Here is a 13,225-nt window from a genome sequence, read left to right as displayed (position 1 = left end):
GACGGGCCGGTCTTCCACCGGATCACAGGGCGTTTAAATCGGAGGCCTGAGTCCGCGAGGCTCAACGCCCTTGCATGCCAGCTGACAACTGCATGGATGAAGGTCGTTTGGTTTCAAGCTAGTGGGTTTGGTTTCACCCTCCGGCACTCAACAGCCTATTCCGAAATCGCGGGGTCCTTGTCATCATTGGTGTCCAGGTCTCGGTAGCCCTGGCCCGGTCGTTTGTATGTCTCCCAAAGTTTTCCAACTAGATGGCGTTCGCGTCGGTTCGCTTGAAAGTCATTGCCTATACATAGTAGGGAATGCTCAATCGGCGCTAATATGTTGGCTTTTCATTTATTTAATTTACATGATATTACCTGCAGGTTGTGATGTACGTACATGGGTGATACTGCCCGGGCTTGTGCATGTGACATATTCTCGACGCGCAATGCATATGTGCTGCATCGTCTTCTTCGAGGAAAATCAACCATAGATTTCTAATGGATTATAAAGCATTTTCCAATTAGCCATTTCTCCAATTTATTTCCGCCAGGGCAAGCTCCACCATTTCTTTTTCGTCGGTGCAGTTTCTGCTGCTATGCTACCATGTTGCGGGTTTGGTTGGCTCTGCTCTAGCTGTACCTCTTTACCCATAACTTTCTCATTAATTCGGGCACCGAGAGAAGCCTCGGCATTTTCTCGTGGCTGTCCAAGACCTTCCCGTGATGAGTCGTTGTAAATAAAGACTGGAGCAGTGTTATTTTGCTGCGAAGTTATAATTTCGTGAATCTGAGGGATGCTGGGGCCAGTTCTGAACTCCGAAGCAGCCCCGAGTTTTGGTTTCACGGACTGTTTTGTTTCCTGAATGGATAGTACATTTGTTTCAATGATATTGCCTGGATTACCAGTCAACTTTTCGCTACTAGCAGAGGGCGGGGTTTCGGGATTGAGAGTATTTCCAACCATCATGCCTCCGCTGTCGTTTTGCGGAAGTGCCTTGAAGGATATTGGTTCTTGAGGGATTCGGTTGCTACTTTCTGCGAGAGGTGGGGTTCCAGACGAAGGGTGGAAGTTTCGGCCTTCGACCTGTGTCGCGCTGCGCCCCCAACCTGTCGAGTTCCTTATATCTAATTGAGAACTGTGCGCACCCCCGGCTTTTAGCTGACGTTGTCTTTGGAATGGGTGTAGTGTAGGGTCAACTGGTAGGGGTGTCGGGTTCGAGATGGTACTAGTTATATTTTTTGGTAAAACTGGTTGTGCTGAATCTTGGACCCCAAGATCGGAGGTATCATATGGTCGGCCCCAGCCTACGGAGTTCGAGCGAGGACGTGCAGTGCTAGATTCCGCAGGAGCTGTATTTATAACATCAGAGGTGGGTTTAATTGAATCCCACGTTGGAATACCCGCTTGCTTCATCTCAAGCCTCCAGCTCTTCCACCCGCCGCCCGTCGCCCGGGTAAGATTCGTCCGATACTCGTTTGCATCTGGCGCTCGGACTATCTCGGGCCTTGAATTGGAGCCAGTTGATGCTCCAGGAGGGGTCTCCTGGGCGGTAGAATATGGACCAGTAAAGAGTTGATCGATTATTCTGGTTTCGTGGTTATGTTCGCGCTTCGAGATTTCGATCATAAACTTGCTGGAGAATGGAGGATCAATAGGTGTTAAAAGAGTGTTGAGGTTCGAGGGTGGTATCGGAGAAGGCTGGACGGTAGGTATAGAAACATTTATCGGTGATGCTTCGAAAGCATTTCCAAGAGCAGCTTCGTCGCGGAACAAGACAATTGCATCGTCCTTTACCTCGACGGTTGATGTTTCATGCTACAAGCAGAAAGCCAATTAACAAACCCAGTTTGCAGTTCGAGGGTATTTTGCTGATGAATTGGGTTGGGATTCTCGAAAGAAGATTCAAGTGACCTACTCGGAGACTTCGGTAGAGGTCTATCTCACCGAATTTTCTTAGGGACCGATATATTTCTCGATTCTCTCGGAGGGTCCGGGGAGGGGGTGTGATTTTAAGCGCTGCATGGTGAAAAACTGCTCTTGAGGCCATTTGACGTTAATTTGCTCGAGGGCTCTAGGACATGGGTTTTTGGAGGAAGTTTAGGTCGGGATTCCGAGATCTTAGATTAACAAGTTTTGGCATTTGCCATACGGGTACCGATAAGTATGTAGGTACGTATATAAGAAGTAAGTAGGAAAGAGTTTGTATGCACTAAGTTTTCTATCATCGGGATGGTAAATTTCCCGTTCCAGGAGGATCCCGGGAACAAAAAAAAACCCAGCTAGGGCAAAGCCAAAGGAGTAATAAAACACCCACCAAACCTAAACAAAACCCTGCATACTCCATACGCGACCAACTCTACACACCATAAGGTGATTATAAGCCTATCGCGACAATGCACACGGCCGAAACCAAAGCAGCTACCGAATGTATCGAAACCAAGCCATTCGAACCCCTAACAGCGGAGTTGGACTCCAGCTTGTAAACCGATACCCTGGAGGAAGAAGCGATATCAGTAGCAGCCATGGGAATCGCGAAAGGGCCAAGGAAATAACGAAGCCGGTTTTCTAAGTTACCTCAAGGCGCCTCCACAGGCTTCTGAGTTGTTCCCAGCACATCCAAGATCACATTGAGTGCCTTCTACCCTTTGACTCAGGTCGCTCAGATACGGGCCACACCAGCATTCGCTCGTGTATTCAAGCCCCGCATACTAGCCACGCATGCGCAGTGTCAGAAAATCCGCGGCATAGCCTCGCCAGCTAGGTAATTAGGCATGCATATGTACCTACATTGTAGTTTCTTGCCTTGCATACCTCAAGGCATTTTTGAACTGTCATACCGGTGGATTTAGTGACATTGCCTCCATAGATAGCGCGGTCATTGGTGATATCCAGGGTCTCGTTGTAACAACCAAGGTACACATAGCCTAGTGAACCCTGACCGATGGCCAGCGTTGGTTTAGGGTCGGATCTTGCAAGATATCAGCCAAGTCTCAATAAAGTAGAAGGCGCGGCAGGAACAACAGTCGGCCAACATGAATAATCATTTACGCTTACTGTGCGACTACCACGATGGGATAAAACAGCGCGAGAACCGCCATCCAAGTTAGTGTTGCGATTGTATTTGCAGTTGACGGCCACGACATCATCGATTGGATTTGCGGGATCGCGGGAGCAATCTATCTGAAGTTTGCTGGAGCCAAGTATGGTGAGTGCGCAATATGTACTAAAGCTGCTTAAGGTATTCGAGTATGAAGTTTGTCCGTGTTCAAATACTTTGTATGAAGATATTTAGAGTAGTAAGAAAGTACTTAGCTTCGAATACAGGCGCGTAAGTACTTAAGCTGTGTACTAAGTAGGTATGTATGACGTTAAAAGTTGTGTACTAAGGTAGGTACTTGGGTATGTATGAAGTTAAGTGTGAATGGGAATGTGCAAGTAAGGGCCAAGAAATAAGTGCTCATGTTACCTGACAGTCGCGCTTCCTTGCCACCAACATTTTAACCTCAGTCCGATCCTACCTTCCGGGTCTTAAATCAGCCGCATGTTCCCATTGCAATTATATAATACAACCACACCTCATTGCTGCACATACTATGTACATATGCTAGTACATGACTACATGCTACAGTATGCACATAGTATGTAGTACCTAGGAGAGAAGACTCCCAGAAGCATTAATTTTGGTTGACGAGATGATGCATGTCCTTGCATCCTGATTAACATTATATTGGTAGCGAATAACTTTTTCTGGGTCGGCGTCATGTTGATTACCCGTCGTCCCGTGCAGCTAGACAAGTCGGTCACAAACACTAGGTAGGTACCTAAGTACCTAGTACCCACCCAGCCAGGTACGTACCTATTGATTTGCTTCTTACCTCCTTTAGCTACCAAGAGGTAATTTCTTATCTACTATTAAGTGAGTACTGACTTAGAAAGTACTTATAGGCAGGTACATACTTAGGCCGGTGCTTAGTACCTCCTACCCAACCTGACTTAAGGTCTATAAACTTAGGTACCAAGTTATTACATAACCTACTAATCTTATACCGGCCTATGACATCGTCAGCTTCAGAAAACCAAATCAACTTTAACACCAAACCCACCAATCATAATACATAGTAAACTATGCATCATGAAGCTCAAGATATCCCCCTTTGAGCAACTTCCTGATGAACTTATCTCCCATATCATAACCTGTAAGTACCTAGCTTGCATATCTCATATGGCCAAATATAGACTTCGATTCTAGTGTTCATCCCTAGCCACCACCATCAAAGCTACCCAAGACATGCCTTCCAAAACAAACCCCTCCCCCCAAAAAATATATATATATATATATTTTTTAATATAAATAAATAAAAGAAACCGTCAGAAGGAAAAAAGATACAAAAAAAAGCTAACATAGTCTCCCTCAACGTCGGTTTAGTTCTCGATATACCCTCTGTTATTTCCCTCCATCGCGTTAGTTCCCGGATACGGTCAGTTTCCCGCTTTGACGGGTTGGTCTGGCGTGTTCATTGTTTCCCAACACTCACTGTCCCTCAAAGCCGTTGCACTCCGTCGCACTGCCCTCCCCCCTCTCCCTCTTCATCCTCATCCTCATACTCTCCGAAACATAAGAGTGTCTTACTGTTACCTTCTCGTCTAGAAAAGGTAACAATCCGATCACACGCGCAGTGGTATGATGCATCAGACGAAGAGAGAGGTGTGGATTGGTACAAAGAGTACCAGTACCGCCATGCCCCCTTACATGACGAATCCTTCATCAAGTTCGACTGCCCAGATAATCTAGAGATTGTAGATATCGCTATTGCTGGGGGGGCTGATTCTGGAATGAATCACCTCCTAGCCGCATCTGCTCTGGGAGATGGTAGCGTTTGTATATTTTCACTCTCGGATAGCAAAATCGGCTCTATCCTTGGGAGATCGAAACCGGACCTACTAGCCCGAAAGTCCCCAGACCTGGGATCCGGAAGGCTAGGTGATGGCACTATAACTGGGGCGCATCACGAGCGAGGACTTTTTGTGAATGCTGCCACAGCATACAGCCACAGGGCTTGGTTTGGCGCAGGCAGTGTTTTGACCGAGGTCGTATGTAGACTTTCCATATTCCTGGCGATGACGACGTTTGATTTTCTCTAAAACTAATGAAATTCGTCACAGGACCTAACAACAATGCAGAGGATCCGATCCCATCGGTTCCCCTTCTCTGTTACATGCTTGTCAACCCCCATGCCAGTGCTTGCCGTCGGAACTACCCTGACACTTCATCTCTTGGATTCAAGAAGTTTCTCGGATTATGTTGCTACAACCTCTACTTCCCGCTCTTCCGACCCATGCCATAGTGAGAAGATTGACCCCGTCTTCACAGACTCAAGTATGCGTAAGGCGTCTACTCGTTTGTACGGCCATTCAACCGCCTCGCCTCGCCTGTCAATGGATGTTGAAGAGCGGAATTCGCGTGACTACCTTCTGCACGCGCCACCTACTGCATTTCTCCAGCCATCCCCACTCAGCATCTTACATTCTCCAATAGACCAAGGCGGCGGCAATGAACTTTATGTTGCTGGGAGATTCCCTAGTATTATGGCTTATGATCGGCGACAATGGCCTCGGCTCGTTGGCACGATGCATTCTGGTGCCCGGTTAAGTAGCCTCGCCATTATTCCTTCGAATTCTGCGATACCAATGCCGTCAAACTACACTCTGATAGGATGTGGTGAATATGCTGGCAGGGGCACGCTGGAGATGTACCCACTACCCATAGCAGGACCTATCCCTCGCTTTCCCGATGGGTTTCTCCAAAGAGGTAATGCCGTGGAAGAAGCGCCAGACAAAATACGTCTATTAGATCAAAAAATGTTTGCGAAATCGACTTCTGCAGCCACTAGGAATAGACAGTCCGCTTCAAGGAGCAAAATCTTCTCGGTGGCCAGCCAGGGGATCAAGGTTGTCACGGGCGATAGCGAGGGCCGCCTCCGTTTCATGGAAAGGGACGGTACAAAACACATTCGTGATTGGGTCGGTCCTTGGGGTAATAATTTTACCGGAGGGGGGTGTGTTAAAAAGATACTTCCAATCCTGCACCCTCAAGCAGGTCTTAAACCCTCAGCAGAAAACAGTGATCTCCTTCTGCACGTCGGGGAAGGTGCTGGTGTCCTGACCTTCAATCCCTCCCTCCAGAGGAACCGCACTACTAGCGTGATAACGCCGTCCAAACAAGAAATATCACTCAAGGTTGTGCAGGAAGAAGAGGAAGAAGAAGAAGAAGAAGAAGAAGAAAAGGTATATATACAAGCCATGCGAGCTGCCCTAGAAACACACGGCTCAGATCTCCAATTCCTTCAAAGGCTAGGTATGTAGGTAATCGAAGCTTTGAAGACGACATAGTTAAATGTTGGTTGGGTTGGTGGAGAAATACATGCAAAGGATTTCAGATAGGAAATTATAGAGCATTCCTAGCCGCCAGGTATCCTTCGCTGCTACTTCCAAAAAATACTAAGCCACATATGGGCGCATACGCGGTTCCAATTGAGAATATGTGATAAATCCCACCACCACCACGATGGTTTGGTTTCTGCATGTGTAAGGTAGCGGGAAGTTTGAAACAGAGCAGAATACCTACAATCTTGTCCAGGTCTCTACGAAGTACTGACGGATTTTTAGTATCTAAACAGCAAAGTGTTATACACACAAATTGTAATACAAAAATTCCATTCCTTCCCAACCAACGCCACCATTTTATGAATAAACCAACCAACCAACCAAAAGAGGGCTTCGAAAGAAAGATAAAGGACAATCATTACGATATGAAATGGGAACAGGGTAGGGAGTTGGGCCAAATTGAAGTCGGCTATACGCAAAAGGAAAATTTCGACAGGTAATCAGGAAAAGCAAAGGGCTTCAGAGTAAACAAGACCATATACATGGTTCTTCTATGATAAAAGAGAAATGGGAAAGGAGGGCAATCCTGACTACGAAGCCAGTGGTCAAACGCTTTGTGTCGTTTGTGATGTGTTTTTGTGTAAAAGGCCGAGTGCAACCTCAGCAGCATCCTCTTTCGCGTTGCCGAGATAGTCCCCATCATACCAGTATCGGGCACTGACGGGAACGCCACCTATGACCACCGTGGCGCTCCATGCCGTCCTACCCCCACGACGGTCGCTGATGATATTCCAAACAGGTGGCTGCCACATTTGTTTTTGGCAGTAATCTGCTCGTTGCCGATTAGTTTAGGGCCAGTAGCCTGACAAATAACGAAGCACTCACCTTCAAGAGACCGCTGCCAACGTGTCTGAACTTCTGATTTTTCTGACTTTTCCGGGGCCATAGGGAAAGACGGCCCGATAGAGGGTGACATAGGGCCCAGCCGGTCTTCTTGATTGGGAGTGGTTTTCTCGAGTGTGCTGTGATAAGGATCCAATTTCCTGCTCGTAAAACGTGTATCGTCCAGATTTTCTATGCAATGAAAGCCGTTGCTTTGTTTTTAATGCCAGTTATGAGGCTCTGACTTTGTCCGAAGAAAATGATCTTTTGAAAGCCTCTCTTTCCCATCTTAATATATTTGAATGCGTACTCCAAAGAAAGACACTACTTATATTATTCAAGTCGGAAGGGCGAGTTAGGGGCTTGTATACGTGGACAGCAGTTGATTTCTGCGGACGGGAAAATACATAGTCTTCGTCAATATCGTACATACATATTGCTAGCTACGCTATTTGGAGTGTCTGAGTTGGCGACGAGCTTGCTCTTGCACGATGATATGCATCTGACATCCCGTCCCAGAATAGGCAAGCTTCTCTTCTTGGGTCTATTGGACATGTGAGAACGTCTGATATTAGTTCAGATCGATGTAGATAGGTAAGGAAGCACTTATGAACTCCCCAGAAAGGATTGGGCTTTCCGCAGGGTGGGATTGAGGCTAATAGAGATGCGGCGACCCTTGAAAGAAATATGAACTTGGATGTTTTCTCCACTATAGCAGCCTGGTGAAGAGAGAAAGAAATCGTTAAAGGCGGGGCAATATACCTCAATCTTCCAATAATGTCTTTTCTGTTGAAATTTACATACATATGTACCTAGATAGGTACTTAAGCAAGTAGCTAGGCACTCAATTAAATTGCGAATTACAGTACAGTTCCACTCCCAGATTGTAACCAGGAACTGGTCTAATCAGCCACCGAGCACTAGAAACTGTCGGTTATTGATATTGGTACATACTTCGCTAGACAGTCTACAGATTGGAAATCACCGTGGCGGACTGGCTGGCATAAGAATTGGACACAAGCATCTCATACATCCAAACATTAGTCTAGTGTCCAAACATGGGAAGGGAAACTTGTGTTCTTGGTTAGTAGGATATCGATCTCGGAGCCTGCAAAGTCGTGGCAGTCTCCTACCAGTACGGCAGCACCACGGGTTTTAAGCCACGTAGACTTCTGCTATTCGAGTTGAAGGGGACTGGCCTAGTCTGAAGCAACGGTCCGATATTCTGAGCCCCGAAAGTTTTGCATCGGTCGTATAACCCCAATCTGTGAATGTACTTACTACCTAGGTAAGTAAGTATATACTGGCATACTTGCTCACCTCAGCACAATTGTACATATGTAGATAGTACATACGTAGATGGTATACTAGAGCAGCTTCAGCTCCTGCGTCCTCGTCACGCAGGTTGAGGAAACCGCCTGCAAATTGGTGGTTGCTACTCGAGAGCAATATTAAGAATGTCATGATGGCAATTGCCATTTGTGGGGGGGTATAATTAGACCGAATCGTGGAACATGCTACCAAAGAGGCGCCAATGTTTGTTTACGACTTTTTTTTTTGAAGGCCACAACGAAACGAGATGGCTTGCACTAGCCAGCAATGCTTTGGGGCTTCAGTAATGCAGAACATACGTCCACCATTGACCCACATGCAGAACAATGCACGTCCCTTGCCTTGCCTTCAATCAACGGTATGTACATACCAATTGCGCAAACAGGACCGGCAAGACAGAGCAACATGCAGCAGCCGCCAGCACATCCAAACATCAGGTTGTTCGAGTCAACAAGCGAGGCTAATATGCAATGCCAACATGCAATACCCTGCAGACACACTATCATACCACGTGCCATATACCTGTGGCCCCTAGAATTCATCCTATCGGATGAATTTTCAGAAATCCCACAACACCCTTTGCGCGAAATCATTGCGAGCGAGCTTCTCAGGTCTATGTAACTTATTCTTTCTATTAGAGACAGGCATTAAAACTACCCTTATCCCAACCAAACACGTTATTTTGTTTTGATCCCTGCCAACTCCATCGGACCGATCGATATCCCTTATTAACTTGTTTCGAAACTTTAGTTTTGTGCAATAAATTTTTTGTATACCTTAATCCCCCATTTAGCTCAAGTCAAACCCTGCTCCGGCATTAGCTGCATACAATAGCTTTTCTTCGAGAACGGTCTCCGATGGGTAACGGGGCAGTTTTAGAAGATTGACACAGGTGCTAGTGCTCGGTAGCCTTGTTGAATCGCTACCAGCGTCTCGAATGCTGAACCTTGGGTTCAGAGAGCTGAATCCTAGAAGAGGCGCCCTGCTTACGCTGGTAACAAATTTCAATACAGCTCGCTTATCAGACTCTCGCAACCTTTTCAACACCCTCCAGAACATCTTAATAGTTTCATGTTCTTGTTTATCATCCCCAATGGTATATATTCCACCATAAATGGTATTTTTTCGAAGGTCGTCGATGTCTAGTGGAGATTCATTCCCGCCAATGAGGGTCTGAAGCTCAGACTGGTTAAACATAGAAAGCCACCTTGGCGAAATGATGGATGAGAGACCCTTTAAAAATGCATTTGTTTGTTGTTTGCCTTGAGCTGCGAGCTTGTACTTTGAAACTAAGTGGATATACTCGAGCCTGTTCGAGGATGTCACCGGGATTTGTGAACCACCGGGTTTCAAATCCACCAACACAATCTTCTGGGTAACTCCGGTAGGAGCCCGAGAGTCTGTCACTCGAAGAATGTTCTCGATAGCAAACGTAAGGTCGAGGTCTTTAATCGTTTGTTCATCGTAATGTTTCAAAGCTTGCTACATTTATAATCTGTCTTAGTAGAATTAAAAGAAGGCTAAGAATAAAGGGGGACTCACAAGACCTTTCCAAAGGCTTCGATCGAACCTCTTGAGATCATCTACACCGAGTCCAACATCATCGTTACCCAGCATGACCTTACTCCATTTGAGAAGGAAAAAATCTGCGAAAACAACTTCCACTAAAATACCTTCATACATGCACTTTCCAATGATACGGCCTAGAAACTCAATTCGCCGTAATAAATCCATAGCTTCCCGTGAAGCCGCTATTTGGAGGTCGGAAGTGCTATTATTTTCCAGTTTGCTAAAATCCCCTGGCAGTTCATCGAGAAGAAAGGGGTTGGGGTAGATCGTGTGATCTTCTGTTTCTGTAAAGAATGGTACACTTCTGGCTGTATCTGTTCTGGACAGCTCCTGAACGACGCACGAGAGGAATTCTTTAAGAATACCTCCACCATCTATCCCAGGCTCTTCTGCACCAAAGGAGTCGACAAAGGTAATCTGAATCGGTTCCTTGAAACTTTCTCCCAAAGCGTAAAACTCGTCGTAGGCATCTTCAAACATTCGATCACGATGGATGATACCATGATGTTTTGATTTTGTCCCAGGCTGATCCTGGAAGGGGTTCGCCTGACTAAGCCTCCATAGATCCCGATCCCCTGTTCCCCGACGTGCTTGGTCAAGCTTAATGAAATCACGAAAAATTGACACCCTCGTTCGGAATGGTAAGAAGAAAGGAAGATTCTGGATCACCCCTAAGCGTGGGGTGATTGCGGCTAAGTAGTTGTCCCTTAATGTTCTTTCGTGCCTCCTGTTGGGGCGTCTAGCGATGTTGCTATTTGCTGAAGTAGTTTTAGCAACGTCATCAGTATCGGAATCAGAATCGGATTCTTCGATATTACTAGATTGCTCCAACTCCTGTTGTCGTGCTTCCTCCTCGGCGATGAGATGTGTAGTACCTTCGGTATTGATTTGTTTCATGAGCCAAAAGCCGTCAGGGAGAAATTTCTGTCGGGAATCTCTTCTGTGGAGAGAACGTAATATTCTGATTGCCAGGTTGCGTATCCAAGGAAGGGATACACCATGAATACCAGCTACATCCAAACGCGTGTTTAATTGTAGCGCACGAGTGGGCTTTGTAAATAGTTGCTGGAGCGGCTCGTCAGATACCTGGGATTCAATTTCAGAAACTTCAAAATAGGCTACGAAGGCTAGGTTTTTCAGGAAATCGACCAGGTGCCGTAACTGATTCGACTGAAGCGACTTGTCCCCGAGAGTAAAGAATTCTTCATCGTCCATGACAATGTTAGAAAAACAATATAGATCCAAGAAGAGAAGGATTGTGGTCCACTCCGAAGATTGGGGAGCTGTTCCCCCGGTTTTTTGGTGGGTGAGCTTGAGGCCATCTAGGATTGCATCAACACCGGCCACGCCGTCCCGAAATGTGTGTGTATTTTGAACCTGATGGTACAGGGTAGCCAACAGCGACATGTCGTCCTGAGATCTCGCGAGGAAAAGCCGGTTGTGAAGTTTTTGTTCAAGGAACCGGAAATAGAGAAGTAGGTGGAGGGTAAATCTCTGGGCGGCGTGGCGAATACATACTGTTTGCGTTGACGAAGAGGGGGTTGTCCAATTCCATGTTATTCCATCTGCGAGATTTGATATGAAGTCGGTCTCGAGTAAATTTTTGAGCTGACGCTGCACAAATTCGGGAGGATTCAGACGCTCTTCGGACTCGACAAAGAGACCCGCCTGAGCTCTCGATGGTACGATTGGTTGTCTGTCAGGGGTGCTTGTTTGGTTCCGAATCTTTCGGCCGTATGCATCTAATATTGGGTTTAAAGTCGTCGCAAGTAATCCACATATGGTTCTTGAGTCCAAAGGCCCCGTGATGTCGGCTTTCTGATACAATGGGTGGGAGGATATGCGGTCCTGAAGAGCTAGATGGTGACTGGAAACAAGCAGCTCAGGATCATACACAAAAGCAATGAGGTAGGATAGCAACCATAAAATTTGTTCTGGGGATAACTGATCGACTCTAAGTTGAGTAGCAGCCTCAAGGAGCTGGCGGATATCAAGGAGCTTTCGGAGAATAGACACTGGGATAGCTGAAAACAGGTTTGTATCAAGTGAAGCTGTGGTTAGAAATACTTGCACAAAATTAGTGTAGGCGAGAGGTCGGTTGGCTCTGATACCTGGCCGAAGCGGTAGGACGATAGACTGAAGAATGATAGCCAAGGTTGCTGTGCGTGTTTCCAATGGATAGAAAGTTGATATATGGGGGATCAGACCACGGTCTATGAGCCCTGCAATTGTCTCAAAGTATGTGGTATCGGCTTGTTCCGGAAAATAGGTAATGGCGCAGGATAGAAATGGAAGAATACGCAAGGCCTGAGTAAGAGTTGTAGCATGGCGGACACTGATGGATGAAACAGCAACTAGCAAGACCCGGAAGAGGCGGGTGATTAAGAGGCGGTGGCGGCTATTCTCTGCAAGATTCAATCCTATCAAAGAACTTGGTTCATCGTCTAGATGGAAAGCAGAGATTATGAAGACGAGGCGACAGACATCTTCTGTGTCTGCAGCATCGCAGAATGAGAGAAGGAGAGCAAGGCTATCGTCGGAGTGATCGGTTGGGGGTAGTGCTGCAGGGAAACCAACAGACCTATCCCAATCCGCCCGACGGGCTCTGCGCACAGAATACCGAATGGCATATCCTCTGTAGGTTGACTGAATTTTTGTTGCGGCAGCAACCCTTTGACGCTCCGCTTCCCTTCTAGCTCGTTCTCCCCGAGCTACAATAAGACCAGAAGAAGGCTTTGATTTGCCAGAGAGATTAATGTTACGCTGCCGCTTTGTGCTCCCAGGAAAGTGCTTCATACTGATGGTTATGGATACCGATTAGGATACTAGAAGGTATACGGGAACAACGACGATACGTGCGGGTGAAGAGGAGGGGTTGAATTGGGTTGGACATGTCGGTCAGCGAGTCAGTCTATCCACACTTTCTGACATAAGCAAAGCGTGGCATTTGTTGTTGCTCATCGTTAATTATCACAGCGAAACAGGAAATAGTGCTGCTATATAAGGGAACTTCCTAAATTAGTAATAATACTCACCCACAACACTATTCTTCCCACTTTGAAACACAAAAATG

General features: G+C 46.4%; 4 protein-coding genes across 4 annotated transcripts; 1 reads left to right on the top strand and 3 right to left on the bottom strand.

Annotated features, from left to right (window-relative positions):
- Positions 1-522: 522 nt before the first annotated feature.
- AOL_s00193g10 (uncharacterized protein) lies at positions 523-3,128 on the bottom strand (the record flags this gene model as incomplete). The annotated part of the gene is made up of 3 exons (XM_011128621.1): positions 523-1,800; positions 2,797-2,953; positions 3,040-3,128. 3 exons carry the CDS (start codon positions 3,126-3,128, stop codon positions 523-525), a joined length of 1,524 nt encoding a protein of 507 aa, XP_011126923.1.
- A 989-nt stretch (positions 3,129-4,117) lies between these two features.
- AOL_s00193g9 (uncharacterized protein) lies at positions 4,118-6,348 on the top strand (the record flags this gene model as incomplete). Its single annotated transcript, XM_011128620.1, has 3 exons — positions 4,118-4,181; positions 4,391-5,076; positions 5,149-6,348. The coding sequence occupies 3 exons, from the start codon at positions 4,118-4,120 to the stop codon at positions 6,346-6,348; spliced, it is 1,950 nt and encodes a 649-aa protein (XP_011126922.1).
- A 626-nt stretch (positions 6,349-6,974) lies between these two features.
- On the bottom strand, positions 6,975-7,315 carry AOL_s00193g8 (uncharacterized protein; the record flags this gene model as incomplete). The annotated part of the gene is made up of 2 exons (XM_011128619.1): positions 6,975-7,198; positions 7,255-7,315. The coding sequence occupies 2 exons, from the start codon at positions 7,313-7,315 to the stop codon at positions 6,975-6,977; spliced, it is 285 nt and encodes a 94-aa protein (XP_011126921.1).
- Positions 7,316-9,372: 2,057 nt separating this feature from the next.
- On the bottom strand, positions 9,373-12,948 carry AOL_s00193g7 (uncharacterized protein; the record flags this gene model as incomplete). Its single annotated transcript, XM_011128618.1, has 2 exons — positions 9,373-10,065; positions 10,126-12,948. The coding sequence occupies 2 exons, from the start codon at positions 12,946-12,948 to the stop codon at positions 9,373-9,375; spliced, it is 3,516 nt and encodes a 1,171-aa protein (XP_011126920.1).
- Between the last annotated feature and the right edge of the window lie 277 nt (positions 12,949-13,225).

The sequence above is a fragment of the Orbilia oligospora genome (assembly GCF_000225545.1).
Source record: "Orbilia oligospora ATCC 24927 unplaced genomic scaffold scaffold00193, whole genome shotgun sequence".
Classification (NCBI taxonomy): domain Eukaryota; kingdom Fungi; phylum Ascomycota; class Orbiliomycetes; order Orbiliales; family Orbiliaceae; genus Orbilia; species Orbilia oligospora.
The sequence above is the reverse complement of the archived record's forward strand: the minus strand, read 5'-3'. Positions and strand labels throughout refer to the sequence as shown.